At 42.7% G+C, this 27,564-nt stretch overlaps 1 protein-coding gene across 2 annotated transcripts; it reads right to left on the bottom strand.

Annotated features, from left to right (window-relative positions):
* LOC139418107 (exocyst complex component 3-like 2a) lies at window positions 1–23,940 on the bottom strand. 2 transcript variants are annotated; one of them, XM_071167300.1, is made up of 13 exons: window positions 23,690–23,940; window positions 21,680–22,171; window positions 17,873–18,093; window positions 15,316–16,045; window positions 13,982–14,096; window positions 11,068–11,178; window positions 10,787–10,887; window positions 10,573–10,683; window positions 7,967–8,102; window positions 7,590–7,712; window positions 5,524–5,679; window positions 4,140–4,261; window positions 1–663 (listed from the first exon to the last, which is right to left on the bottom strand). In XM_071167300.1, the coding sequence occupies exons 2-13, from the start codon at window positions 22,144–22,146 to the stop codon at window positions 345–347; spliced, it is 2,712 nt and encodes a 903-aa protein (XP_071023401.1). In that variant the 5' UTR covers window positions 22,147–22,171; window positions 23,690–23,940; the 3' UTR covers window positions 1–344. The 2 variants fall into 2 exon arrangements, with proteins under 2 accessions (XP_071023401.1, XP_071023402.1); XM_071167301.1 differs by lacking the exon at window positions 23,690–23,940 and adding an exon at window positions 18,860–18,982 and having other exon boundaries at window positions 21,680–21,785.
* Between the last annotated feature and the right edge of the window lie 3,624 nt (window positions 23,941–27,564).

Here is a 27,564-nt window from a genome sequence, read left to right as displayed (position 1 = left end):
TTTACAGAAGAATTAAAAACATTTAATTTCATGTTTCTATGGGGACTTTGCATTTCTTATCAGTAGTAGTAAGTTTCACAGTAATTTGTGATTTTGCCCCATTGTAGTAGTCGCAGCACATATAGTAATATGACAGAATTTAAGATTGAGTACTCTTCGAAGTGTCGTCATCAACAAACTTCTACTTCTCTTATTTAAAGCAGAAATCCAAACAATTCGATCTTAAAGCTCCATCAGTATCAAGTAGTCATAGAGATGCACACATGGATACAGAATTACGGGTGAGCGAGCCTCTGTTCTACCAAACACTTAATTTGCATCAACTCCATACGATTTCCTTGAAGTCAATCATAATCCATATCCTTGTCCTCTTTCAGTTGTTCCGGTGGCAGCGTGGTTCTGTTCCTGGGGCTTCTCTTACGGTGTCGTCGAAGCCGGGCCTCTGAGAACCAGTTGGCGACGGTCATGGCAACACGGATGAGGCCCAGGTTGATGCAATGTACCTCGGAGGTGACAGGGATGTCCGAGAAGAGGGCATGATCCCTGCATGGCAGGGCAGAGCTGTTGCTGCTCTCAAAGTCTCGGACCACGTTCAAGATCTCTTGGCGCTCTGCCTGACGTATCATCCCCCGCACATTTAGCAGGGTGGAGATGTGCTTCTTCCTGCGGTAGGATGAAGGGAGGAAGAGAAAGGAAAGATAGGGAAGATAGAGACCGATGTTAGTGTGTTTCGTGGTTTCAGGTAGCTTCATGATTCAATCATGTTGTAGAGCAAAGGGCCATGACTTATTATGTTCAGTTGATCTATTGATCATTTTTTCAATTATATTTCACCCCAAATAGACATTTGGGGGAGTCCCAGTGGTAGGCGGCAGACATTGATCTATGAAAATACAGGCGGCTAGTAACAAAACAAAAGAGTGATGCTTGCAGACACTCCTTGTGCCTGAGTGAGTTAACATGTGTCCAGGTTGTCTTGACCTGCTCCAGCTCCCTCCTTTGATTCCAGAGCGTGGCACCAGACTGTCTCTCACAGGGTGGCAGGAACAGGAAGTACTCTGCAGCAGCTTCCTGTCTGCCTGGCCACAGGTCATGCGTCACACATTGGGTACGCTGCCAGCTAGCCAGCCCTTAGCTGACCCCACAAAACACACAAACAACGAGGGGCCTGGGACCTTGTGGGGCCCTCCAGCCTCTGCCACTCAAAACAGCCACTTGGTCCTCTCCAAGAATAAAGCCAGTACACTCAACCTATATGGACTAAATTGAAATGTTTCTTACAGAATACATATGAAATGCATATGCACAACCATGGTAGGAAACAGTTTGGAAATTATGGGAAAATTATTAGGACAAAGGTGAGGACGCAACAGTTCACCTGACACAATACTGAATCCAATGATTTTATGTGCATTTTACATTTACTGTACTTTCGTTTCGTTTGTTGATAACGAAATCTGACAATACTCTGGATACATTCAGTAATATGAAAGGAATATTCCTGGAAAATGTGGGGTAGGTGCAACATAAGCCAAAACGAATTACAAGGGTTTGAGTGAGAGTGGCCACACACCTCTCCAAAGTGTTCACAGTTCCTAAGTCATTTTAATGCACTTTCATGACTCAAAGTAGAGTCTTCAACTATAAGGTGTTTTTTTCAGCTCTCCTAGCTATGCAATTGAGGAACTACAGAAAGCACACTTGGAGGTTTTTTGTTTGGAACACAACTCTGCATCCCAGCACTCACACAATTACTGTTCAAGAACAGTCCATTATAAATTGCTATCTGGGCCAGGTGGGCATCATTTTTAAGCTTGTTCTATTGCAAACATGACTAACTAGGTTATAAAATACGATATTACAGCGTTAGGCTTTCACAATGCAATTCAGGGAATCAGATCATGTTAGTGCTTGTTCCGTGCTAATTTTCTTCACAATAGACAAACGTATATATTAATTCTGTTCAGAACAAACCAGGGTATGACACCATGTCATCTTGTAACTGTACATCAAACATAATGATCATAAACATTGACGCGGTATATGACATGAGTTTTATGATATGGAAATGTGAAGTGCACATTTGGACTCATGGGTGTTTGGCTTGCTTGTATGATTTCAAAGTGGTATTTATTATAGTCCTCTTAATTTACAGCATTTACAGCATTTACAGCATTACAGCACTCACTCAGACAACAAAACATTTGCAAAAGTTGCCCAATTAGTGGGAGGGATGGGGGCAATGTCTTGTCGCGCAAGGTGATCATGTTCAGAACGGCTATCAGTCAAAACCCATAGAGCGTTGTGAAAACTTCATATGGCTGCAGGGGCACTATTGAGTAGCTTGGGTGAAAAGTGCCCAGAGGTGCCCAGAGTAAACGGCCTGCTACTCAGTCTCAGTTGCTAATATATGCATATTAGTATTAGTATTGGATAGAAAACACTCTGAAGTTTCTAAAACTGTTTGAATGATGTCTGTGAGTAAAACAGAACTCTAATGGCAGGCAAAAACCTGAGAAGAAATCCAAACAGTAAGTGAGGTTGGTGGATTTTCAAACCAGGCCCAATTGAATTCACATTGGGATATTAATTAAATTGCACTTCCTAGGGCTTCCACTAGATGTCAACCATCTTTAGAAACTTGAATGAGGATTCTACTGTGCTGTGGGACTGAATAAGAGCTGAATGAGTCAGCTTACTGGCAGAGAGCCATTTCCTGGTCACGCGCATTCCACATGATATCGACTTGCGTTCCATTCCTCCTCAAGACACAAAGGAATTCTCTGGTTGGAACTTTATTGAAGATTTATAATAAAAACATCCTAATGATTGATTCTGTACTTAGTTTGAAATGTTTCTTCGACCTGTAATATAACTTTTTGAAGTTTTTGTCCGAAGAAATGCACGAGCGTTTGGATAGGTGTACCAAACGCGCTAACAAAAGTAGCTAATTGGACATAAATAATGGACATTATCGAACAAATCAAGCATTTATTGTGGACCTGGGATTCCTGGGAGTGCATTCTGATGAAGATAATCAAAGGTAAGGGAATATTTAGCATGTAATTTCTGGTTTCTGTTGACCAACATGGCGGCTAATTGTATTATATTTCTGAGCGCAGTCTCAGATTATTGCATGGTATGCTTTTTCCGTAAAGTTTTTTTGAAATCTGACACAGCAGTTGCATTAAGGAGAGGTATATCTATAATTCCATGTGTATAACTTGTATTATCATCTACATTTATGATGAGTATTGCTGTTGAATCGATGTGGCTATGCAAAATCATTGGATATTTTTGGAACTAGTGAATGTAACGCGCCAATGTAAACTCAAGATTTTTTTATATAAATATGAACTTTATCAAACAAAACATACATGTATTGTGTAACATGAAGTCCTATGAGTGTCATCTGATGAAGATCATCAAAGGTTAGTGATTCATTTTATCTCTATTTGTGCTTTTTGTGACTCCTATCTTTGGCTGGAAAAATGGCTGTGTTTATTCTGTGGCTTGGTGGTAACCTAACATATTAGTTTGTGGTGCTTTTGCTGTAAAGCATATTTGATATTGGACACTGTGGTGGGATTAACAAAAAGATTACCTTTAAAACGGCATAAATGTATGTTTGAGGAATTTTAATTATGAGATTTCTGTTGTTTTGAATTTGGCACCCTGCACTTTCACTGGCTGTTGTCATATCATCCCGTTAGCGGGGTTGCAGCCATAAGAACTCAGAGCCAGAGCTCTGACGTCATGTATAGCTTGTTATTTTACAGACACTGCGTTCCAATTTAGTCGTTTATCAGTGCCCAAATTTGCCATTTTCAACTTGTATACGGGCAGGAGTGTAAAAGTTTAATAATGGTATGTTCCCATGCTTTTTTCCCTTGTTTTGACCTATTATGTCAACAGAAAGTCTATACGTGGACTTAAATTCCGCTACCTTTGTCCAGATGTCAAAAATAGCACTTTGTGAAACTGCACCGTGACATGCAGGTTCTGAGTACTGTGGCATAGCGTATATAGGAAATGGTGACCAATGAACGACATTTGCCAAATTTGTTCATTGTTTTCCAACTCTGGACTTTCAAAACATTGCGCAGTACTGTATTCCCCAAAATGATGAAAACCCTTACCGTATGTCTGGAAACTCTTTCACCAGAACAGCAACCTCCATCTGGATGGACGGAGTGTCCTCCAGGAGAATGATGTCAGCCAGGTGAGTGAGGACACTGTCCAGCCAAGAGGATCCTGACTCCTGAAAGAGGAAATATTATGTAAGATAAGTAATTATAAACATTTGTAAAACAAATGATATGGACGAGTTGCATAAGTACAAAGGTCAATCATCTCATTGTCCATCAGCCATCAACAGATAGTTGCAATCCATCATTTTCTGAAACAAAAGCTCTGTGTGGACGTACCATAGACATTAATACCAACATCATCTATCAGGATTTGTAGTCCTACATTCTTAGAATAAAAGGTGCTATCTTGGACCATAAGAGGTTAATTGGGGTTACAAAACAGTTGTTGGGAGTGTTAAACTAAATCATCTTATCGCGTTCAGATACAGTTGAAGTCGGAAGTTTACATACACATTTAAACTCAGTTTTTCACAAATCCTGACATTTAATCCTAGTAAAAATTCCCTGTCTTAGGTCAGTTGGGATCACCACTTTATTTTAAGAATGTGAAAATAATAGAAGAGAGAATGATTTATTTCAGCTTTTATTTATTTAATCACATTCCCAGAGGGTCAGAAGTTTACATACACTCAATTAGTATTTTGTAGCTTCACGGTTGGGATGGTATTCTTCAGCTTGCAAGCCTCCCCCTTTTTCCTCCAAATATAACAATGGTCATTACAGTCAAACAGTTCTATTTTTGTTTCATCAGACCAGAGGACATGCTGCTGAGCAGCCTTTCAGGTTATGTCGATATGTGACTCGTTTTACTGTGGATATGGATACTTTTGTACCTGTTTCCTCCAGCATCTTCACAAGGACCTTTGCTGTTGTTCTGGGATTGATTTGCACTTTTCGCACCAAAGTACGTTCCTTTCTAGGAGACAGAACGTGTCTCCTTCCTGAGCGGTATGACGGTCACATGTGGTTTATACTTCCGTACTATTGTTTGTATAGATGAACGTGGTACCTTCAGGCGTTTGGAAATTGCTCCCAAGGATGAACCAGACGTGTGGAGGTCTACAATTTTTTTTTATTGAGGTCTTGGCTGATTTCTTTTGATTTTCCCATGATGTCAAGCAAAGAGGTACTGAGTTTGAAGGTAGACCTTGAAATACATCTACAGGTACACCTCCAGTTGACTCAAATTATGTCAATTAGCCTATCAGAAGCTTCTAAAACCAAAGGCACAGTCCTAACCAACTTGCCAAAACTATTTGTGGAGTGGTTGAAAAACAAGTTTTGATGACTCCAACCTAAGTGTATGTAAAATTCCGACTTCAACTGTAGTTGTTTATGGTCATTACGACCGTAAATCAGAGGGATGACTGACCAGGTCTTTAAAGAGCCCTTTGAGCTGCTTGGCCTCGTCCTGCAGTCGGAATGCCATCCTCTTCCTCATCTTCGATGATGTGCAGATGACCCGTCCTCGCATGATCGCACGCAAATACTCCACCAAAACCCGCCTGTGTATCTCCCCCACCAGTTTCTGTCAATCAAACAGTCAACCACTCAACCATTCAGTCCCTCAGTCATAACATAAAGTGCCTTCAGAAAGTATTCAGACCCTTTGACTTTTTCTACATTTCGTTACCTTACAGCCTTATTCTAAAATGGATGAAAAAATAAAGAAAGAATCCTCAGCAATCTACACACAATACCCCATAATGGCAAAGAGAAAACAGGTTTTTAGAAATTTTGGAACCGAAAAAACATATTTACATAATTATTCAGACCCTTTGCTATGAGACTAGAAATTGAGCTCAGGTGCATCCTGTTCCCATTGATCATCCTTGAGATGGTTCTACAACTTGATTGGAGTTCACCTGTGTTAAATTCAATTGATTGGACATGATTAGGAAAGTCACACGCCTGTCTATATAAGGTCACACAGTTGACATTGCATGTCAGAGCAAAAACCAATCCATGAGATTGAAGGAATTGCCCGTAGAGCACCGAGACAGGATTGTGTCGAGGCACCGATCTGGGGAAGGGTACCAAAACATTTCTGCAGAATTGAAGGTCCCCAAGAACACAGTGGCCTCCATCATTCTAAAATGGAAGAAGTAGAACCACCAAGACTCTTCCTAGAGCTGACCGCGCTGCCAAACTGAGCAATAGGGGGAGAAGGGCCTTGGTCAGAGAGGTGACCAAGAACCGGATGGTCACTCTGACAGAGCTCTAGAGTTCCTCTGTGGAGATGGGAGAACCTTCCAGAAGGACAACCATTTCTGCAGCACTCCACCAATCAGGCCTTTATGGTAGAGTGGCCAGATGGAAGCGACTCCTCAGTAAAAGGCACATGACAGCCAGCTTGGAGTTTGACAAAAGGCACCAAAAGACCCGCAGACCATGAGAAACAATATTCTCTGGTCTGATGAAACCGAGATTGAACTCTTGGCCTGAATGCCAAGCGTCACATCTGGATGAAACCTGGCACCATCCTTAATGTTAATAATGGTGGTGGCATAATTATGCTGTGGGGATGTTTTTCAGCAGCAGGGACTGAGGATTGAGGCAACAATGAACGGAGCAAATACAGAGATCCTTGATGAAAACCTGCTCCAGAGCTCTCAGAACCTCAGACTGTGGCATAGCTTCACCTTCCAACAGGCCAAGACCATAAGCACACAGCCAAGACAACGCAGGAGTGGCTTCGGCACAGGTCTCTGGATGTCCTTGAATGGCCCAGACCAGACTTGAACCCGATCGAACATTTCTGGAGAGAACTGAAAATAGCTGTGCAGCAAAACTCCCCATCCAACCTGACAAAGCTTGAGAGGATTTGCAGAGAAGAATGGGAGAAACTCCACAAATGTTTTATTTTTTTTAACCTTTATTTAACTAGGCAGTTCAGGGGCAGTTCCTAGGCCGTCATTGAAAATAAGAATTTGTTCTTAACTGACATGCGACAGATTTGTACCTTGTCAGCTCGGGGATTCGAACTTGCAACCTTCCAGTTACTAGTCCAACACTCTAACCACTAGGCTACCCTGCCTCCCCAAATACTGGTGTGCCAAGCTTGTTGCGTCATACCCAAGAACACTCAGGGCTGTAATCGCCTCCAGAGTTGCTTCAACATAGTACTGAGTAAAGGTTCTGAATATTTATGTAAATGTGTTTTTCATTTGCAATAAATTAGCAACATCTTCTAAAAACCTGTTTTTGCTTTGTTATTATGGGGTATTGTGTGTAGGTTGACAAAAAACAATTGAGTCAATTTTAGAATAAGGCTGTAACCTAGCAAAATGTGGGAAAAGTCAAGGGGTCTGAACACTTTCCAAGGGCACTGTAACTGTTGATAAACTAAATATATTGGGATAGAAAGGGCAAATATTTATTCCATGTATTTTGTGCAACATGTTATCATGTGTTAGGTATGTGGTCATTGGTGGAGACCTGATAAGGTGGGCAGTCCATTCTTCTGAACTTCTTAAAGTGTTGTTTGACGCTTGCTTCGATGGCTTCAAAGGCCTCAGTGTTGTTTAGCCACTTCCTTTTCACCAGCTTGTCAAAGAACGGCTGGAACAGAAATACACAGCTTTGACCCACATGAAGTGATGAACATTATGCTCCTATTGCAAAATGCACATCTGTGTAAACGTTAGAGCATGTGTGTTTGTGTTTGATCAGTCATATATGAGTGTGGAATTGGCAAGTTGTGTATTGGGGAAGGGATGTTAAGATAAATGTATGTTTTGTGTCAATAAATTATAAGGAAAACATTTTCTGCGCCCTACCAAAAGAGGACACATTTAAAAAGCACATTGCCTCACCCTGATGTGCTCAAATAGTCTTTCCGTCAGAACCCTCACTGATTGGTTAACAATCCTGTCCAGGGAGGAGTTAGCTCTCTGTGTGGACTCCTCATTGCTCTGTGGGTCACACTGCCTGCAACGCTGTACAAAGGATCTACACAAAAAGTGGAATGCAAACACTGTTGGTGAGTTCAGGTAGTGTAAGAATGATCTGAAACTCGTATTTCTGACTTGGAAAACCCGTTTGAACCATTTACAACCTTAATAATGTGGATAACATCATTTGACCATGTGATCTATTTGTCCCTTTGTCAACAACAGTTGGTGCATGATCATTCATATTAATGAAGTCTCAAGATTCTGCTTGCCTGAGTTAAAATTCCTCATGATAAGCTGCATACCACACTATTTACCAAGAGAGTTTTCATCTATATTTTTTGTAGCTGTCTATTTACCACAACAGCCCTATGCCGGCACTAAGACCACACACAACAAGCTTTATAGGGCCAGAAGCAAACAAGAAGATGTGGCTCCTAATGGCCCGGGGATTTTAATGCAGGGAAACTGAAATCTGTTTTAACAAATTTCTACCAGCATGTCTCCTGTGCAAATAGAGTGAGAAACAAACTCTACACACAGTGGTGCATGCAAAGCTCTACCTCACTCTGCATTTGGCAAATCTGACCATAACTCCATCCTTTTAATTCCTGCTTACAAGCAAAAACTCAAACAGGAAGTACCAGTGATATGCTCAATGCGGAAGAGATCCGATGAAGCGGACGCTAAGCTACAGGACAGTTCCGCTAGCACAGATTGGACATGTTCCAGGATTCACCCGATGGCATTGAGGAGTTTACCACATCAGTCATCGGCTTCAATAATAAGTGCATCGACGATGTAGTCCCCACAGTGACGGTACGTGCATACCCTAACCAAAAGCCAAGATTACAGGCAACATCTGCACTGAACTAAAGGCTAGAGCTCCGGCTTTCAAGGAGAAGGTCACAAATTCGGATGTTTATAAGAAATCCCCCTACGACCGACGAACCATCAAACAGGCAAAATGTCAATACAAAGATCAAATCCTACTACACCGGCTCTGACGCTCATCTGATGCGGCCGCAGGGCCAGACGGATTACCAGGATGGGTACTCAGAGCATGCGCTGACCAACTGGCATGCGTCTTCACAGATATTTTCAACCTCTCCCATATGGGTCTTACAGTCTTACATATGTTTCAAGCAGACCACCATAGTCCACGTGCCCAAGAACGCCCAGGTAACCTGTCTAAATGACTATCGACCCATAGCACTCACATATGTAGCCATAAAATGCTTTGAAAGTGTGGTCGTGGCTCACATCAACACCATCATCCCAGACACCCTGGACCCACAATTCGCATACCGCCCCAACAGATCCACAGTTGATGCAATCTCTATTGCACTCCACACTGCCCTTCCCCACCTGGACAAAAGGAACACCTACGTATGTGAGAATGCTCTTCACTGACTACATAGTGACCTCCAAGCTCATCACTAAACTAAGGATCCTGGGATTAATCACCTCACTCTGCAATTGGATACTTTCTGACGAGGGTAGGCAAAAACACATCTGCCACACTGACCCTCAACACTGGGTCCCCCCGTTCTTACCTCCCACCTGTACTCCCTGTTCACCCACGACTGTGTGGCCGCACATGACTCCAACCCCATCATTAAGTTTGCTGACGACATGACGGTGGAGCGCCAAGTTCCTCTGTGTCCACATCACTAAGGACATACCGTGGTGCAAACACAACACAGTCGTGAAGAGGACACAACAATGCCTCTTCCCCCTCAGGAGGCTAAAGAGATTTGGCATGGGCCTTCAGATCCTTGAAAAGTTCTGCAGCTGCACCATTGAGAGCATCTTGACTGGCTGCATCACCGCTTGGCATGGCAACTGCTCGGCATCCAACCGCAAAGCGCATCAAAGGGTAGTGCGTATGGCCCAGTACATCACTGGGGCTGAGTTCCCTGTCATCCGGGATCTCTATACCAGGCGGTGTCAGAGGAAGGACCTAAAAATCTTCCGGTACCGGAAAGTCAAGTCTGGGACCAAAAGACTGCTTAACAGCTTCTACCCCAAATCCATAAGACTGCTATACAGTTAATCAACTAACTACCCAGACTTTTTGCTTTTACCCCTACCTACATGTGCATAGTACTTCAATCAATCAATCACCTAACAAAACCTACATGTATATATTACCTCAATCAATCACCCCAACTACTGCCTGTATATAGCCTCGTTATTGTTATTTTATTGTGTTACTATTTTCTTTGTTATCTATTTGCTAATTGTCTTACTTTTTAACTACATTGTTGGGAAGGGGCTCGTAAGTAAGCTTTTCACGGTAAAGTCTGCACTTGTTGTATTTGGCGTATGTGACAAATACAATTTTACTTGTCAACTTTAACAAGATTGCCAACTAATTGTAAGCAATGTTAGCTAGCTAACTGGAGACGCTCTCGTCCCATTCACCACTTCACCAACTGAAAAATACACGTTTTTGATAAGCATTTGATTGGAGCATCAGTTAACACAGATGCCACAGGAGATGACTTCTCTGTCTGGGTATCTACCTGAGAGGCGGGCAGCAGTTGACCAGAGAGATGGTCCTGGAGACGTATCCATCGCCCCGGTCCCCAAACTCAGCCTGGGTCTCATGGAACATCTCCACCTTTCTCTGGAAACTGGACATAGTAACATGATGAAATTAAATCCATATATTGATTCACATTGAGGTTGTTGATTGAACTCAATGTCCATGTCTTTATAAACACATCTTCTCCTCACCTATATAGGAAGTCAGACAGTCCATTGAGATTGCAGCGGGCCACCCTGGCCCCCAGAAACGGGTTTACAGCTGTGGATCTGTCCAGGTCTACCTTTAGTCTCTGTAACAACCATGCACAGATACTGATCAGAGCAGGAAATTCAAAATCCAACCACCCAAAATAGGTCACTCCAATATTAATGGGAGATTTACAAATGTCTTTGAGTTGTTTGCCACAATGTCCAATGGTGACCTACAGATCTACTGTACAGTAGTGTCTCTGAGTGATAGTGTGACAGACCTGGATGACAGAGCGGGCCAGACTGGACTGGTACTCCTCTATGTGCAGCGTTTGGGCCCACCGCCTCTCCTCCTCATCCAGAACCTGAGTGAGCTCTGTGGACACCTTCTCCTGCGATAAACAGAACACACAACCATGAAGTCCATTGCCTACCCAAGAAACAAGTATGGGAAGTTTCAGTACCATTAGATTAGTGCCAGAACCATTACCTCGGTAGGTGGGATTTTTCCCCCCCGACAGTGTTCAGTATTAATGGACAATTCCACCACTTTTCAACCTAATTTTCATTATCGCCATCACAATACCAGTCTCTACAGATGTGAAAATGGCGCATTTCTATGTTTTGTAGAAGGATATATAAAATTAAAAGGTTCTACCTGATGATATCATCGAAAGTTAAAACAATGATTTTCAAACACTACAGTATGTGATTTGCGGTGACTTGGGGAGCAAGAAAATACCCTCCAAATAAAATGTAATAAAATGTTATTTGTCACACGGGCCAAGTACAACGGGTGTAGACTTGAAATGCTTGCTTACGAGCCCTTCCCAACAATGCAGAGTTAAAATTCATAATAGAAAGAAAAATAGTAGCACAAGAGGAATAAAATGCACAAGAATGGAGCTATATACAGGGAGTTCCAGTACCAGATCAATGTGGAGCTATTTACAGGGAGTACCAGTACCAGATCAATGTGGAGCTATATACAGGGAGTACCAGTACCAGATCAATGTGGAGCTATATACAGGGAGTACCAGTACCAGATCAATGTGGAGCTATATACAGGGAGTACCAGTACCAGATCAATGTGGAGCTATATACAGGGAGTACCAGTACCAGATCAACGTGGAGCTATATACAGGGAGTACCAGTAACAGATCAATGTGGAGCTATATACAGGGAGTACCAGTACCAGATCAATGTGGAGCTATATACAGGGAATACCAGTATCAGATCAATGTGGAGGTATAAACAGGGAGTACCAGTACCAGATCAATGTGGAGCTATATACAGGGAGTACCAGTACCAGATCAATGTGGAGCTATATACAGGGAGTACCAGTACCAGATCAATGTGGAGCTATATACAGGGAGTACCAGTACCAGATCAATGTGGAGCTATATACAGAGAGTACCAGATTAATGTGGAGCTATATACAGGGAGTACCAGATGAATGTGGAGCTATATACAGGGAGTACCAGTACCAGATGAATGTGGAGCTATATACAGGGAGTACCAGTACCAGATCAATGTGGAACTATATACAGGGAGTACCAGTACCAGATCAATGTGGGGCTATATACAGGGAGTACCAGTACCAGATCAATGTGGAGCTATATACAGGGAGTACCAGTACCAGATCAATGTGGAACTATACACAGGGAGTACCAGTACCAGATCAATGTGGAGCTATATACAGGGAGTACCAGTACCAGATAAATGTGGAGCTATATTCAGGGAGTACCAGTATCAGATCAATGTGGAGCTATATACAGGGAGTACCAGTACCAGATCAATGTGGAGCTATATACAGGGAGTACCAGTACCAGATCAATGTGGAGCTATATACAGGGAGTACCAGTACCAGATCAATGTGGAACTATATACAGGGAGTACCAGTACCAGATCAATGTGGAGCTATATACAGGGAGTACCAGTACCAGATCAATGTGGAGCTATATACAGGGAGTACCAGTACCAGATCAATGTGGAACTATACACAGGGAGTACCAGTACCAGATCAATGTGGAGCTATATACAGGGAGTACCAGTACCAGATAAATGTGGAGCTATATTCAGGGAGTACCAGTATCAGATCAATGTGGAGCTATATACAGGGAGTACCAGTACCAGATCAATGTGGAGCTATATACAGGGAGTACCAGTACCAGATGAATGTGGAGCTATATACAGGGAGTAGCAGTACCAGATCAATGTGAAGCTATATACAGGGAGTACCAGTACCAGATCAATGTGGAACTATATACAGGGAGTACCAGTACCAGATCAACGTGGAACTATATACAGGGAGTACCAGTACCAGATCAATGTGGAGCTATATACAGGGAGTACCAGTACCAGATCAATGTGGAGCTATATACAGGTTAGTACCAGTACCAGATCAATGTGGAGCTATATACAGGGAGTACCAGTACCAGATCAATGTGGAGCTATATACAGGGAGTACCAGTACCAGATCAATGTGGAACTATATACAGGGAGTACCAGTACCAGATCAATGTGGAACTATATACAGGGAGTACCAGTACCAGATCAATGTGGAGCTATATACAGGTTAGTACCAGTACCAGATCAATGTGAAGCTATATACAGGGAGTACCAGTACCAGATCAATGTGGAGCTATATACAGGAAGTATCAGTACCAGATCAATGTGGAGCTATATACAGGGAGTAGCAGTACCAGATCAATGTGGAGTTATATACAGGGAGTACCAGTACCAGATCAATGTGGAGCTATATACAGGGAGTACCAGTACCAGATCAATGTGGAGCTATATACAGGGAGTACCAGTACCAGATCAATGTGGAGCTATATACAGGGAGTACCAGTACCAGATCAATGTGGAGGTATATACAGGGAGTACCAGTACCAGATCAATGTGGAGCTATATACAGGGAGTACCAGATCAATGTGCAGGGGTATGAGGTATTTGAGGTAGATATGTACATGAATGTAAGGTAAAGTGACTAGAAACAGGTTTTGAAAAGCTAACCGTTTTTCTTACTTTTAATCCCATCCCTGTGATGTAAAAGAGAAGCATTTTTTATGACCTTATCTTTTCAACCACAGATCATATAAATGCGCCATTTTCACACATGTAGACACTAGTATGGTGCTGGAGATAATGAATATGAGGTTGAATTGCACTTTAAAAGCAATGTGATTTTACCCTGACAGTGTTCAGGCAGTCCTGTTCCAGTTGGTCCACTGTGTCTTGGTGCAGTAGGGGTTCCAGTCGGGAGTAGTTAATTGGGGTTTTCATGCCAACGGTGCCCAGGACATCCCTTAAAAAAGACAAGAGGGAGAGTGAGGAAGAGATACTATGTGTCACCATCCAGTCAAGTCTCACATTTCAGATCTGAACTAATACCTGTAAAGATCTATGTTAATATTCACGTACATGGACTTCCTTGATGTTCTTGTCTTACACTCTTATTTAAAAAATATATATTTTTGGTGGTGAAACAGGTTCTACTAAGAACGTATAACATTGTATTAATGAAAGGGTTCCACTGGAACCAAAAATTGATAATGGGGGCGTTTGAGTTGTAAGGCTAACGTAGCCGACTGTAGACGAATGTCGACAAGAGCAGTCAGGGGAGGTGCATCTGAAACAGCCAAAAATGTCAGACACTGTTGTGGTTTTCCTACAGCAAGGCTTAGATGAACATGGCAGTGTCAACGTAGTTGCCATTGTTTGTGAAAGTTTTTCTTGATAATATCAAAATAAGCATGTCTCTAACCCCCAGATCACACAATCACAAACTGAAATCATATGTGTGTACATTGTACAGTTGATGAGAGAGAGGTCTCAAATATCACATTAATTTCTGAACTATTGTCCAAAGTACCTGTACATCCATGAATGAGTTTCTATGATTTGTTACTCTTTTTGATGTATGTAATGTGATGTATTATTGAGTATTATTAATTCATTATTCTACTATTGCATTTATTTGTATTAGTTTATTTTTGTTTATCTCATGATTGATTTTACATATGCTATCAGATTGCCGGATGGGGGGTGGGAGTTTTTAAATACATGAATAGAAATAATAAAAACTTGATGCGAAAATATATATATAATTAATTTGTATATATCCAATGTATACCAATGGACTTTCACGCGGGTCAAACAAAAACACCCTAATGATTGGTTGACAATAGAGCCTCCAACAATGCAGGTGATGGCTGCAGGATGAAGTTGATGAAGAGAAACGGCCGGAATTTGCAGCTGACTGCAGTCAAAACATCATAACCTTTGATCACGTGGTTCATGCAGTTCATGCAGTCGACATGTAGGCACAAGTCTGAAAATGTTTATCCACATAATGTAACACACTTTGAAAGGCGACTTGACAAAATTGATATGCTCAAACGCAACCATTTTCATAGGGTTTTCCTAAGTGGACAATTAAATAACCTTTTATGGTTCTAGGTAGTACCTTATTTTCTAAGAGTGTATACATTTAATGTTGTTATGTTATGACTTCTGACACTGACCTGTTGTAGATGTTGTAGAACCAGTCCAGCATAGAGTAAACGTCAGTGATCTGAAGCTGGGAGCTGGTAATGATTTTCAGGCGTCTGGCCACCGCCCGGTGGTAGCTCTGTACATACACCTGGAAGGCCTGGAACTCCTCCGGGTAGACCGACACCACGTTCCGCCGTGCCGCGTCCAGGTCGTCCACCATGCGTCCCCTTAACCTCTCCAGGTATGAGGCCAGTTGCCCCGCCTGAGTGTCCACCTGCTGCGGCAGGCTCCAGTCTGCCGCTTCCGCCACCGCCTGCCGCCATTTCAGCTTGAGCTGACGGGGCCTCTGGCTATGATAGGGCTGGAGGCCCTCCCTTACGGGCTGGGTCTGGGTCTCTTCTCTCTGGGCCTGGGACATGTCAGCCTGCTCCTCCTGCTGAATGACCAGCACCACCAGTCCCAGGTTGGGCCCGGCCGTTGGCTGGCGGAGGGACTCCCTCACCACGTCCCACATCTCCTTCTGCAGGGCCTCATACAGCAGCTCCACATCCTTGGCCTTGCGCCTGCTGGCGTCCCGTGAAGCGTTGGGACTGGAGGGGTTGTCGAAGGACCCAGGAGGGGTCACTACGGGGGGTGTGGATGGAGGCGTGGAGGGATGTGGCAGGAAGGCCAGCAGCTCGCACTCGTGCTCCAGCTCCTGGATGTGTGTGTCGGCCAGGAGGAGGTCCCTCTGGTTGACCAGCTGTAGGATCTCCAGCACTGAGGGAAGAGAGGAAAGGACAGATAGAGGAATCCCTTTCAAACTGTTTAGTCTATTTAGTCTATTGGTTTGTACAGAGTATTGCCATATGTGTAGGAGGTGTGGGGTAAGTGAGGAGAAAAAGTACATGTTTTCAACATTGACATACTGAAGGGTGCTGATACAGTTCAAGTTGGAAGTTTACATACACATTAGCCAAATACATTTAAACTCAGTTTTTCACAATTGCTGATATTTAATCCTAGTAAATATTTGCTGTCTTAGGTCAGTTAGGATCACCACTTTACTTTAAGAATGTGAAATGTCAGAATAATAGTGGAGAGAATGATTTATTTCAGCTTTCATTTCTTTCATCACATTCCCAGTGGGTCAGAAGTTTACATACACTCAATTAGTATTTGGTAGCATTGCCTTTAAATTGTTTAACTTGGGTCTAACGTTTCGGGAGCCTTCCACAAGCTTCCCACAATAAGTTGGGTGAATTTTGGCCCATTCCACCTGACAGAGCTGGTGTAACTGAGTCAGGTTTGTATGCACACACTTTTTCAGTTCTGCCCACAAATTTTCTATGGGATTGAGGTCAGGGCTTTGTGATGGCCACTCCAATACCTTGACTTTGTTGTCCTTAAGCCATTTTGCCACGACTTTGAAAGTATGCTTGGGGTCATTGTCCATTTGGAAGACCCATTTGCGACCAAGATTTAACTGACTGATGTCTTGATGTGGCTTCAATATATCCACATCATTTTACTTCCTCAAAATGTATTCTATTTTGTGAAGTGCACCAGTCCCTCCCTCCTGCAGCAAAGCACCCCCACAACATGTTGCTGCCACCCCCGTGCTTCACGGTTTGGATGGTGTTCTTCAGGTTGCAAGCCTCCTCCTTTTTACTCCAAACAAATCGATGGTCATTTTTGCCAAACAGTTCTATTTTTGTTTCATCAGACCAGAGGACATTTCTCCGAAGGTACAATCTTTGTCCCCATGTGCAGTTGCAACCCGTAGTCTGCCTTTTTTATGGTGGTTTTGGAGCAGTGGCTTCTTCCTTGCTGATCAGCCTTTCAGGTTATGTCGATATAGGACTCGTTTTTACTGTGGATATAGATACTTTTGTACCTGTTTCCACCAGCATCTTCACAGGGTCCTTTGCTGTTGTTCTGGGATTGCTTTGCACTTTTCGCACCAAAGTACGTTCATTTCTAGGAGACAGAACGCGTCTCCTTCCTGAGCGGTACGGCGGTTGCGTGGTCCCATGGTGTTTTTACTTGCGTACTATTGATTGTACAGATGAATGTGCATTTGGAAATTGCTCCCAAGGATGAACCAGACTTGTGGAGGTCTGCAATTTTTTTTCTGGGCATGCTATATACTATACTGTCCTTTGACTGTCCCTTGTCTGCTTTGCTCCCTACGGAGCTCTGTGAACAGTAGCTCTGGATTAAGTTTTATCTGAAGGGATCAGCAGTGGGAGGAAGTGCAGTCATTTCCTGCTTTCATAGTCTGGTGCTGATTGAACCCGATGACTGAGGGGATCTGGGGACCGCTCACAGCTCATCAGAGACCAGCGTGGGATTGGTGGAGGAAGTACTGCAGGAGCTGACCAGGAAGTTCCTGAGTTTCCGACTTAATAGACTCAAGTGAGGTTGGCTCATAATGTGAACACTGAAACGTACAACGCTGACTGACATGCCACAGACAGAGGTAACCTGCATTGATCCTTACATGATTCAGAGGTTTCAGATTATGTGCCCTGTGATTGGCTGGACCAGCAGAACACATACCATATCTCCCCACTTGATTGGTTTGTTTTGGAGCACCTTGTATACCTGAGAGTGGTTCCCTAGGTTTGACCACTGGCTCTTCCTCTTCCAGCTCCTTCTCGGCCTCCTGGGAGTTGTGGTCCGACAGGGACTCCCTCTTCAGTTTGCTAAGGTTGACCATCCTGAGGAAGGAGGGCCGGCGGCGAGACTCATCCTCGCTGTCAATGCCCAGGTCCCCGCAGGGCAGGCTCTCTCTACGCTGTGTCTGCTTCCGCCGCCCTGCAAATCTAGAAGCAGAAGAGAACCATCAGGAGAAAATAGGAACTATATTATGGCTTGTTACGCTGTCAACCTCACAATATGGCATTGAAGAGAGATAAGAGCTATGTGTGGATTCCCAGAGTCAGAGATATTGTGTGGGTATTAAGGTTCCATCTCAAATATAAATGGAATGGGATACATACGTGTTATCAAATACTGTAAGGGTCAATGCTAACAGGTGACTACCATATCCAGACTACCATTTGCTATAAATAAGCAGTTATTTAAATGCTTGAGAGGTGCTTGTAGCTCTAAGCCAGGGATGGGCAACTGGGGGCCACAGCCCCCCTTTTGAAGGCCCTCAGTTAAATTTCCAAATTTCCCAGGAACTCAATCAGGGTCTCAACTAAGAATAGTAGAATAGTTAGAATAGTAGAACACACAAGGTGCCATTTCAAAATTTGGTTGTGCATCAGCAGTTTCTCATTATGTCAGTCACTGATAGTCAATTGTGGGTTTGATGTGGGTATGGATGTGGGTTGGATGTGGGTATGGATGTGGGTTGGATGTGGGTTGGATGTGGGTATGGATGCGGGTATGGATGTGGGTATGGATGTGGGTTGGATGTGGGTTGGATGTGGGTATGGATGTGGGTATGGATGTGGGTTGGATGTGGGTATGGATGTGGGTATAGATGTGGGTTGGATGTGGGTATGGATGTGGGTATGGATGTGGGTTGGATGTGGGTATGGATGTGGGTATGGATGTGGGTATGGATGTGGGTACACAGACCTGTTAGAAACTGCGGCCCATCATGATGAGTTCTGATTTTTTGTGGCCCCAACCCCCATCAAAGTTGCCCATCCCTGCTCTAAGCAATCCAGATTGGAATTTTTGATGGCTGCCTTTCCCTGGCTGCAACAGTCAAAGTGAAAACAATGTCCCGGTTATACGTAGTGCCATTCACTCAATGCTTAGGTACACAAGATAGCATTAGCAAACAAAGGGAGTTCCACACATAAACATGGTGAATTTTTACATTCCATAACCAATTAGGAAATGATTATGCTATATGCTGTGAGCATTTCCGTCATTTCGTTACAGCTATCACAGTGCTACAAAATAGTGTCTAACTTAGTCATATTACAGTGCCTACAGAAAGTATACACCCCCTTGGACTTTTTTCACATTTTGTGGCCTTAAAATCGTATCTAAAATGTATCTATTGTCATCGGCAGAGACTGGGGAGTTTGTCAGGATCAAAATAAATATGAAAGGAGCAAAGCCTCAGTCTTCTGAAAACCTAACCCTAGGATAGGGTTTTATTTTTCAGAGAGACAATTACACAAATATTTATGCCGAAACACACCAGAATAGCTTTCCAAAAGGTGTTGAGTGTTCCTGAGTGGTTTAATCACAATCTTGACTTAAAAGAGAAAATCAGAAACAACATTTCAATATTGCTGTTCATCAATCATTCCCAACCAAACTAAATGAGCTTGAGCAATTTTTGGAAAAAAACCAATTGATATATGCTGCCATAAGAGAGTGCAAAATTGGTAGAATCTTATTCCAAATGATTCACAGCTGTAATGGCTACCAAAAGGTGCTTCCACCAGGTATTAACTCTGGGGTGTCAAGACATCTACAGTGCCTTGCGAAAGTATTCGGCCCCCTTGAACTTTGCGACCTTTTGCCACATTTCAGGCTTCAAACATGAAGATATAAAACTGTATTTTTTTTGTGAAGAATCAACAACAAGTGGGACACAATCATGGAGTGGAACGACATTTATTGGATATTTCAAACTTTTTTAACAAATCAAAAACTGAAAAATTGGGCGTGCAAAATTATTCAGCCCCCTTAAGTTAATACTTTGTAGCGCCACCTTTTGCTGCGATTACAGCTGTAAGTTGCTTGGGGTATGTCTCTATCAGTTTTGCACATCGAGAGACTGACATTTTTTCCCATTCCTACTTGCAAAACAGCTCGAGCTCAGTGAGGTTGGATGGAGAGCATTTGTGAACAGCAGTTTTCAGTTCTTTCCACAGATTCTCGATTGGATTCAGGTCTGGAATTTGACTTGGCCATTCTAACACCTGGATATGTTTATTTTTGAACCATTCCATTGTAGATTTTGCTTTATGTTTTGGATCATTGTCTTGTTGGAAGACAAATCTCCGTCCCAGTCTCAGGTCTTTTGCAGACTCCATCAGGTTTTCTTCCAGAATGGTCCTGTATTTGGCTCCATCCATCTTCCCATCAATTTTAACCATCTTCCCTGTCCCTGCTGAAGAAAAGCAGGCCCAAACCATGATGCTGCCACCACCATGTTTGACAGTGGGGATGGTGTGTTCAGCTGTGTTGCTTTTACGCCAAACATAACGTTTTGCATTGTTGCCAAAAAGTTCAATTTTGGTTTCATCTGACCAGAGCACCTTCTTCCACATGTTTGGTGTGTCTCCCAGGTGGCTTGTGGCAAACTTTAAACAACACTTTTTATGAATATCTTTAAGAAATGGCTTTCTTCTTGCCACTCTTCCATAAAGGCCAGATTTGTGCAATATACGACTGATTGTTGTCCTATGGACAGAGTCTCCCACCTCAGCTGTAGATCTCTGCAGTTCATCCAGAGTGATCATGGGCCTCTTGGCTGCATCTCTGATCAGTCTTCTCCTTGTATGAGCTGAAAGTTTAGAGGGACGGCCAGGTCTTGGTAGATTTGCAGTGGTCTGATACTCCTTCCATTTCAATAGTATCGCTTGCACAGTGCTCCTTGGGATGTTTAAAGCTTGGGAAATATTTTTGTATCCAAATCCGGCTTTAAACTTCTTCACAACAGTATCTCGGACCTGCCTGGTGTGTTCCTTGTTCTTCATGATGCTCTCTGCGCTTTTAACGGACCTCTGAGACTATCACAGTGCAGGTGCATTTATACGGAGACTTGATTACACACAGGTGGATTGTATTTATCATCATTAGTCATTTAGGTCAACATTGGATCATTCAGAGATCCTCACTGAACTTCTGGAGAGAGTTTGCCGCACTGAAAGTAAAGGGGCTGAATAATTTTGCACGCCCAATTTTTCAGTTTTTGATTTGTTAAAAAAGTTTGAAATATCCAATAAATGTCGTTCCACTTCATGATTGTGTCCCACTTGTTGTTGATTCTTCACAAAAAAATACAGTTTTATATCTTTATGTTTGAAGCCTGAAATGTGGCAAAAGGTCGCAAAGTTCAAGGGGGCCGAATACTTTCGCAAGGCACTGTATGTAAAAAATAATAATAATAATAATAATAATTTAGAAAAATGTACTTTCTTTCACTTTGAAAATGTCGACTAGTTTGTGTAGATCTGTAGAAACAAATTAATTGAATCCCTTTTAAGATTACATTTTAAGGCAGCAGAATGTGAAAAAAGTTAAAGGGGGTGTAGACTTTCTATTGGCACTGTATATATAGAGAGACATTACATTTATGTTAATCTGTGGCTCTGGACCTGTATTTATAAAGCGTCTCAGAGTGGAAATGGTTCTCCCTGTCCATGCAATCTTATTCATTATGATCTAAAAGGCATCTGATCCTAGATCAACACCCTCCATCCCACTTACCGTAGCAGGGTCATGATCTCCTCTGAGCTCCTGCGGATGCCCTTCCTCTTCTCTTTCTCTGGCGGGGGCGAGTGGGGGTCCGTGGGGCTTCGCAGGGACGGGCTGGTCCCCCACACGCTGCACCCCGACATACGCAGCCCCTTACCCAACTTCCCCAGGGTCTTCAGGGGGGAAGAGCCGCACAGTCGCTCCAGAGTCCCCCTCAGGGGACTTCCTCCTTTAGGGGCCCCAGTGCCGTGCTTCTCCATGTTCACCTCATTCTCCTCCTCTTCCCCATCTCGCGACAACCTGCACTGGAGGGATTTTGCTCCACGGCCCACCAAAATGGGGGGGTCGCCCTCATTCCTCTCCTCCTCCAGGTTCACCTCCTCGAAGGGACTCAGGTCCAAGTTTAACCTGGGCAGGATGAGTTCACTGTTCCCATGATTACTCCTGGTCCTCCCTGGAAGGTTTTTAAGGATGGGCATGATGCTTGTGCTCAGGGATCAAATACTGCAAGGACACAAGGCCACTTAGTTAGAACAGAGAAAGAGATCACAGATCATAGTTAGGCTAGCAATACCAAGAGCTCAATATGAGTGTGGGCTGGAAAAGGTTGAACAGAACATGCCAGCTAAAACCAGAATGAATGAGAGAGTAACGTTGTAATTGAGGACCTACAGAAAATTATAATAGCATAAGAACTGTTGCAATGAGACTATTCTGTATTGGCTTTACTCAGCGATTAAATACAAACACAGACGATTACCCAGCAGCGTTCTCAAGTTACCGACAGTAGAACATGTGTATGGGTAACTGGCCCACCCCGGGGGTGCTGTTACCCCGGGGGAAGATTATGGCATGGGGTTTCACACAAGTGTGTTAAAATCCATTTTATCAGTTTTACTTTGAAATTCTTTAGTAGGTAATACTTAAAAGCTAAGTCTAGTTGTCTTATTTTAATTATTGAAATAAAATATTGGGAAGGAAATGACGTTGCACATTAATTAATATCCACTCTATGAGGAGATTTGATGTAAAGTCCCTCTTTTTAACTCAGGAAATAAAAAGCGGTGTCTGTCTGCGGCTGTCTACATTATTTTGTTTCACTAAAGTACTTAAGTATTTAAACAACTTGATATAACATCGGTCTTGATGAAATCACTTAAAATTCCTCCCTAAATTCACGGTGAAAGAATTGATTGGGTCAAGTGGTTTTAGTGCTTGGCTGCCTGGGACACTAGTTTGCTGTATGTAATTACACTAAGTACTGTAGACTACTATGTAACAATGTGTCCTCATACACTACTGTATAATGCACAGGTATAGGTATTATAGCCACACTTATTATAAAGTGGAACACAGTGGTTAATCTCTAGAAATCAACATAGTAACTAGTTGTTCTTAAAGTCCTGGTAAATGGAAACATTAAAGGTATATGAAAATACCTAGCCCTGTCTAGAAATATATCATATTGATGATAAAACTTGTTTTTCCCTTTTTGTTCCTTGGAAACCTTGTCAGTGTCTGAAAAGGCCCACACTGAAATGGTTAATTATGACCCTGTATGTACCAAATCCTAGGATTTAGTTACCAAATTGTAGTACTAAATAGTACAAAGTATTACCTTGTTATTTTCAAGTACTTATAGCATAGACCATAGATGATTGTAAACAAACATCTACCTGTTTCTGAAGAACAGCAAAACAATCCACAGTGGCATACACTTCATTTTTTATTTCCTTGTAACAAGGTAGACTTTATGAGCTATAAATCTAAAGGACTTCCTGAAGATACAATATAATACGTATGACAGACAGACTACAGTAAGGTATCCTTCTCAATCAAACGTTTTGATATCTCATGAACTCTCAGAGACAGTATTTTAGAGCAAACCAGAACACACCATCACAACGGTAATGCAAAGCTATATGCATTATTGTATCAGCTTTAAAGTTTTAGAGAAAGGACGGCAAGAGGCACAGCAATCAGAGCTGCACCTTAATAAGATAAATTCTTAATTCCTCTTACCTTGTGCAGTGTCTCAGTGGAATGTCATCCACTGTGTGTGTATCTCCACTGTTGCTCAGGAGAGCACTGTGCTCACCCGGTTTTTCTGACTGGTTGTATTGTAGCTGACAATTATGCTTTTTCCTGAGGAAACTGTGTGTGTGTGTGTGTGTGTGTGTGTGTGTGTGTGTGTGTGTGTGTGTGTGTGTGTGTGTGTGTGTTGTATTAATGTCTGAGCTTCAGTTGATAAGTGTGTGGTGCTTTTACATTCTGAATTGACCTGAGTAACAGAGTGTATCTTCAATGGCTTCCAAGCAAATGTACTCTATGAAGCATTTAAACAATCGCCTGCACTGCTTCGACATGCGGTCAGTCTAACATATACAATATTCTGGAAAATGTTAAAAACTGTTTGTAATATAGATGTCGAAGAGATCATGTGAACAGATAATGGGCTGGTGTGTTTGATATCTTCAATAACAAAGAAGTATTTTGAGGCCCACAGTGCGTCAGGAGTCAGACATCTAGAACTGATATTTAGCTCATATTCAAAGATACTAGTTACATTTCTTAAGATGGTTGCTTTGCTTAGAAACCTTTACTTACGATTTAAGCACGTCAATACTAATAGATTCCATGCAAACTTCAAAAGTAGTGACTTCTAACTCTTGGACCACCAGGGATCCATTCTGTCCTCCTGTGCCCTCTAGTGGTGGAATTGTGGACCATCGCTCATTTCCTATATAACCAACAGAAAGGGTGATGTAATTGCGACAGGTGATGTCTGTTGTTTGTATTAGTTGAGGATGTTGATATAATCTGGCTATGGTTTTCTTAATTGCCCCTGATTGGGTAAATATAGTTGTATTTAATTGAAGAACACAGCTGTCTCAGACCAGTGTCTAACAATCATACAAAGACAATATTTGAACTGCCTGTTAAATCAAGGTCCTGGATTTTGTTTTTAGTGTTAATATCCAAAGATTAAATTGAGGTGTCCGACTTCCATAGAATTGTCATCTGTAGAGTATCAGTATGCCCTAACCTAAAACACATGCATGTAAAGTGTCCATTGAATGTGCTTTGAATTAAGTTGGATTTGATTTGACTCTACAAAAGCCAGCCAGAACACTGATAGGGAACAGTGTTGGCTTCTATTTCACCAGGTAGGCCAGTTGAGAACAAGTTCTCATTTATAACTGCGACTAGGCGAAGATAAAGCAAAGCAGTGCGACAAAAACAACAACACAGAGTTACACATAAACAATAACACAATAGAAAAATCTATGTACAGTCTGTGCAAATGTAGAAGAGTAGGGATTACAATTTAGCATTAACACTGGAGTGATAGTTGTGCAGATGATGATGTGCAAGTAGAGATACTAGGTTGCAAAAGAGCAAGAGGGTAAATAGCAATATGGGGATGAGGTAGTTGGGTGTGCTATTTACAGATTGTCTGTGTACAGGTACAGTGATCGGTAAGCTGCTTTGACAGCTGATGCTTAAAGTTAGAGAGGGAGATGTAAGACTCCAGCTTCAGTGATTTTTGCAATTTGTTAGAGTCATTGGCAGCAGAGAACTGGAAGGAAAGGCAGCAAAAGGAAGAGTTGGCTTTGTGGATGACCAGTGAAATATACCTGCTGGAGTGCGTGCTACAGGTGGGTGTTACTATGGTGACCAGTGAGTTGAGATAAGGCGGGGCTTTACCGAGCAAAGATAGATGACCTGGAGCCAGTGGGTTTGGTGACGAATATGAAGCGAGGGCCAGCCAATGAGAGCATACAGGTCACAGTGGTGGGTAGTATATGAGGCTTTGGTGACAAAACGGATGGCACTGTGATAGACTACATCGAGTTTGCTGAGTAAAGTGTTGGAGGATATTTTGTAAATACAGAATGGTGTCGTCTGCGTAGAGGTGGATCAGAGATTCACCAGCAGCAAGAGTGACATCATTGATACATATAGAGAAAAGAGTCGGCCTGAGAATTGAACCCTGTGTCACCGGTCCGACAACAGGCCCTCCGATTTGACACGCTGAACTCTATTTGAGAAGTAGTTGGTGAACCAGGCGAGGCAGTCATTTGAGAAACCAAGGCTATTGAGTCTGCCAATAAGAATGCGGTGATTGACAGAGTCGAAAGCCTTAGCTTTTATCGATGGCTGTTATGATATTGTTTAGGACCTTGAGCATGGCTGAGGTGCAGCCATGACCAGCTCGGAAACCAGATTGCAGAGTGGAGAAGGTACGGTGGTATTCAAAATGGTCGGTGATCTGTTTGTTAACTTGGCTTTTGAAGATTTTAGAAAGGCAGGGCAGGATGGATATAAGTTTATAGCAGTTTGGGTCTAGAGTGTCACCCCCTTTGAAGAGGGGGATGACCATGGCAGCTTTCCAATCTTTGGGGCTCTCAGACGATACGAAAGCGAAGTTGAACAGGCTAGTAATAGGGTCCAGATTGTCTAGCCCAGCTGATTTGTAGGGATCCAGATTTTGCAGCTCTTTCAGAACATTAGCTGTCTGGATTTGGGTGAAGGAGAAGCGGGGCAAGTTTCTGCAGGGGTTGCTGAGCTGTTGGCCGGGGTAGGGGTAGCCAGGTGAAAAGCATGGCCAGCCGTAGAAAAATGCTTATTGAAATTCTAGATTATTGTAGATTTATCGGTGGTGACAGTGTTTCCTAGCCTCAGTGCAGTGGCCAGCTGGGAGGAGGTGCTCTTATTCTCCATGGACTTTACAGTGTTCCAGAACTTTTTGGAATTAGTGCTACATGATGCACATTTCTTTTTGAAAAAGCTAGCCTTAGCTTTCCTAACTGACTGAGTATATTGGTTCTTGACTTGCCTGGAATATCATGAGGGATATTCGATGCTAATGCAGAATTTCACAGGATGATTTTGTGTTGGTCAATGGCAGTCAAGTCTGGGGTGAACCAAGGGCTATATCTGTCCTTAGTTCTACATTTTTTGAATGGGGCATGCTTATTTAAGATGGCAAGGAAAGCACTTTTAAAGAGCAACCAGGCATCCTCTACTATGGGATGAGGTTAATATCCTTACAGGATACCCGGGTCAGGTTGATTAGAAAGGCCTGCTCGCTGAAGTGTTTTAGGGAGCGTTTAACAGTGATGAGGGGTGTTCGTTTGACCGCGGACCCATTACACACGCAGGCAATGAGGCAGTGATCGCTGATATCCTGCTTGAAGACAGCAGAGGTGTATTTAGAGGGCAAGTTGGTCAGGATGATATCTAAGAGGGTGCCCATGGTTACGGATTTAGGGTTGTACCTGGTAGGTTTCTTAATCATTTGTGTGAGATTGAGGGAATCTAGCTTAGATTGTAGTATGGCTGGGGTGTTAAGCATATCCCAGTTTAGGTCACCTAACAGTACAAACTCTGAAGATAGATGGGGGCAATCAATTCACATATGGTGTCCAGGGCACAGCTGGGGGTCTATAACAAGCGGCAACAGTGTGCAACTTGTTTATGGATTTTTAAAAGTAGAAGTTCGAATTGTTTGGGCACAGACCTGGATAGTACAGTCCTGGCTAAAGGTTTTGAGAATGACACAAATATACATTTTCACAAAGTCAGCTGCCTCAGTTTGTATGATGGCAATTTGCATATACTCCAGAATGTTATGAAGAGTGATCCGATGAATTGCAATTCATTGCAAAGTCCCTCTTTGCCATACAAATGAACTGAATGCCACCCAAAAATATTTCCACTGCATTTCAGCCCTGCCACAAAAGGACCAGCTGACATCATGTCAGTGATTCTCTCGTTAACACAGGTGTGAGTGTTGACGAGGACAAGGCTGGAGATCACTCTGTCATGCTGATTGAGTTCGAATAACAGACTGAAAACTTCAATAGGAGGGTGGTGCTTGGAATCATTGTTCT

The sequence above is a fragment of the Oncorhynchus clarkii genome, chromosome 10 (assembly GCF_045791955.1).
Source record: "Oncorhynchus clarkii lewisi isolate Uvic-CL-2024 chromosome 10, UVic_Ocla_1.0, whole genome shotgun sequence".
Classification (NCBI taxonomy): domain Eukaryota; kingdom Metazoa; phylum Chordata; class Actinopteri; order Salmoniformes; family Salmonidae; genus Oncorhynchus; species Oncorhynchus clarkii.
This window is presented reverse-complemented; position numbering and strand designations above follow the sequence as displayed.